General features: G+C 32.0%; 2 protein-coding genes across 2 annotated transcripts in view; both read left to right on the forward strand.

Moving 5' to 3' along the window:
- The window catches only part of LOC494353 (tetratricopeptide repeat protein 39C), an 11326-nt gene extending 9506 nt beyond the window's left edge, over positions 1 to 1820 (forward strand). The window contains exon 17 of the mRNA XM_009862535.3: positions 1144 to 1820. Coding sequence (XP_009860837.1) covers positions 1144 to 1233 — 90 coding nt within the window. The 3' untranslated portion in view covers positions 1234 to 1820. The remainder of the gene's footprint in view (positions 1 to 1143) is intronic.
- A 381-nt stretch (positions 1821 to 2201) lies between these two features.
- LOC100181748 (pirin-like) overlaps positions 2202 to 3502 on the forward strand; it is a 5058-nt gene continuing 3757 nt past the window's right edge. Inside the window, exons 1-3 of the mRNA XM_002131687.5 lie at positions 2202 to 2366; positions 2437 to 2572; positions 2960 to 3088. Of these exons, the coding sequence (XP_002131723.4) occupies positions 2229 to 2366; positions 2437 to 2572; positions 2960 to 3088 (403 nt within the window). The 5' untranslated portion in view covers positions 2202 to 2228. The remainder of the gene's footprint in view (positions 2367 to 2436; positions 2573 to 2959; positions 3089 to 3502) is intronic.

The following is a 3502-nucleotide window of genomic DNA, read 5'->3' on the forward strand; positions in this document are numbered from 1 at the left end:
AGTCACTGTAGTTAACCAGTATACTGTGTTGTATTATGTCTGATTTGACGTCTCTCACTTGTCTTATGTTTAAGCTGTGCTCAGAAACGACACTTATGTCTAATAATACCCAGTAGTTTACACTGTGTTACATTATGGATATTGACTGAATATGTTTTGTTGCAGAATGTGAAAATGTTGCCAATCCATGTTTGAAAGGTTTAAAACATCTCATTCTTGCTGCTTTGCACAAATGTTTGGGCAACACTACAAAAGCTGTGGAGTATTTTCAATCTGCGGCACAGGTGAAATATTCAGTTTTACAAAGATATTACGTATATTTTACTTAATAAAGTTTCGTATCTTGGTTACCAGCATGTTTTGAATATTTTGGATATTTATGTGTAATTTCTTTGCTGTAAGTGTAAAGCAATCTGCTTAACATTAATGGTTGTGATTTTTTACATTAAGTTTTACTTGATTTGTTATAATGTCTCATAGAGTGACGTTAGAGTTGCCAGCTTTAAAACAGGGGTTTACATCATATGTTTTTTTTTGTGCCCAAAATTTATCCAGCTGTTAGGAATCTGTACAAACCAACAGGAAATAGAAATACCGCATTAGCCACGTTTTCCAATGATGTTCTCTATGTTTTGCAACTAAGAGTTCATGTATTTTAACCATGTCATCCTAAATTTCTTAAAAAGAATTGATGCATTTTATGTTCTTAGTTATCTGAATCAGATTTAGAAGACGGTCATATTTCTCCGTTTGCATTTTATGAGCTTTCTATTATAATGTTGGAATCTAAACATTCAGAACAAAAGGGAGTTCAGTTGTTGAAGGAATGTAAGGTGAGAATGGGGTGTGTTTTGATGTGATATGTCATAGACAGGCTTATACATTTCCAACAATGTATTTCATACATATTCCTTTGCCTACTGTCCACAAAATAATGCCAGTTGCAATAAAATGATGTGTATAGAAAGTTTGCAGGCCATAAAAGTTTCGCTTTCGACCTAAATTTCTGTATATTATCATTAATGTTTAACAACACAACGTAAATTTGTAATACAATTATACATGTGTAAAGTGTTGTCTAGAAATATCAGTTGCCTTCATCCGAACAGTTTAATAAAAATTAACGTTTTCTTATATACTCAGGAAAATTTCTCAGGTTACGATTTTGAAAATCGTTTGCAAATGCGAATTCACTCAACTGAACTCAGACTTAAAGAAAAAAATAGGACTTAATTTTTAAATCTAATGTGTTATATTGCAAAGCGTACTACTAGCTATTTAATTCTACATTAAGTCAACATATTATCTTTCCACTGAACATTAGTTAGCGTACTGTTGTTTAGTTGTGTAAAAATTGTTTTCAAATTGTTTTCACTAAATAACTAGTTTAAGCACAAATTAGTACATTTTTTTATTTTTTAGTGTTTTAGCAACCTTCCGAATATTTCTTGTTTTATTCCAAGTGTAGTAGTATTTACTAGGAAGCATATTATGTGTTCCCACTGTTATTGTATATTTACTGTACATGGCATAGCAGCAAATAGTTTTCCGAATTATAGCAATTATAATGTTGTGGTGTCCAAATTAAGCAAATTAGTGTATTGATATGTTAAAAATAACCTGTGCAAATAAAGTTGTGTTGATAGGGTGTAGAAGTATATAGCATCATTTATTTATTATTAATGGATCGTTCACAATATAACTTGACCTATATCTGAATTTGCACATTCCGATTTAACATTGTTTGATTTTGTGTCCTGTGTTTGTGGTGTTTACTTGCAAATGAGTCTAGAATTTGAATAAAACTGAAAAAAACTGGGTAAGTCTGGTCAAACACTTTTAGTGAAGTTTTTAATATATAGCTTTTGTTGATTATGGTTGTGACAGGATATGACGATTGTTTTTGAAAATGCAAAATCTCTCATATTATATTTGCGTAAACAGAAGTAGCCTTCATAACATATTCGCTTTGTAGCATTGTCAATTATTTTAGCTCGCTGAAAGCATTGGCCCGAGGTGTTTAGAATTGAAATATGATGATTAATGGACAGGAGAGAATAACACAGACTCTTCGAAAAAGTGTTTTGTATTTGCAAGTCATTCTCTCTCAAATACGGCGTGACTTTCGATTTTGCGTAACTTAATTTGCTGTTGTAGTGTAGGCATAGCGCTTTGCTATTGCTAATGCGTTTAAATGTTTATCATTGCATATTTACCTCTAGTATCAAATGCACGTGCATCTTATTAGGTTTCTAATTAGCGCTTTTCTAATTGTAAGTACCTCGTCGGCAACGAAAGAAAAGTCGTCTTCTGAATTTGGATTTTTGGTATCTAACTTTTCTCATGCGATGACAGCACCCAGACAGGTATTGTTATGTTACATATATTTAGTTACACCCCGAATTAAATATTTTATGAATAAATGCAAAACTTTAGATCATAAAAAAGCTTCTGAGCAAAGAGGTCAGCGAGGGTGTAGGTGCAAAAGTCCGCAGAAGTGTAGGAAGACCGGAGCTTAAAAATCTGGATCCATTTCTGCTTTTAGATGAAGGACGAGTGAAAAAACCAGCAGGTAAAATTTCTATTTGTTACAATTACACTAACTGTCATTGCTTACCACGCAAGGATAAATATGTATGATACATTCATTAGGTTTTTTTACACTCTAAGATTTTGTTTACAAACTTTCGGTAATTTAACAGTTTTCCAATTTAAATGATTGCACAAAATCTTGTCAGGAACTGCTGTATTCTGCAGACTGATTTATTTTGAAGTGCAACATCTTGTGTTTACAAGTTTAAATTAAAGCAATATAGTAAAACAGCATAAATGTACACCATTTTACGATTGCAAAAAAGTGATAAAATTAAATATATATATAACCATTTTTTATTTTGCGAAACTGTTTTTAAAATTAATAACCACATATGAGGGACTTGGTAATCGTTTATTTGTTCAGGGTTTCCAGACCACCCTCATCGTGGGTTCGAAACTGTGAGCTATGTTTTAAGAGGTGCCATAGAACATGAGGATTTCTGTGGTCACCGTGGTGTAATAAGAGATGGGGACGTTCAATGGATGACAGCAGGTACTTCAACTGTATATATTTATACATCAGTATTTTAACTGTTTTCGTATTAACAGGGGCAATTACACTAATATTTAAATTTAGGCGCAGGTACTTTAACTCTAAGTTTATACATCAATATCTTAACTGTTTTTTAACTGCAGGGTGCAATTTTGCTTATGTTTAAACACACAAACTGGTTCTGGTTTTATGCACTCCTATTTATTTGCGTAGGCTATTTAAATATCTGGTTTCTTTCATGTCTATTTAATTGTGTATTTAAATACCTAGTTTCTGGTGTTACTGGACGTAAATAGTGGAGCATACTGTACAGAATCACAAAACATTAAAAAATGTATATTGTACTTAATTACTAATACACCCACACAATACAAATGCATATTCAGCATAGTTAGGTGACTAATTAACATAATT

This window comes from Ciona intestinalis, chromosome 14 (genome assembly GCF_000224145.3).
Source record: "Ciona intestinalis chromosome 14, KH, whole genome shotgun sequence".
Taxonomy (NCBI): domain Eukaryota; kingdom Metazoa; phylum Chordata; class Ascidiacea; order Phlebobranchia; family Cionidae; genus Ciona; species Ciona intestinalis.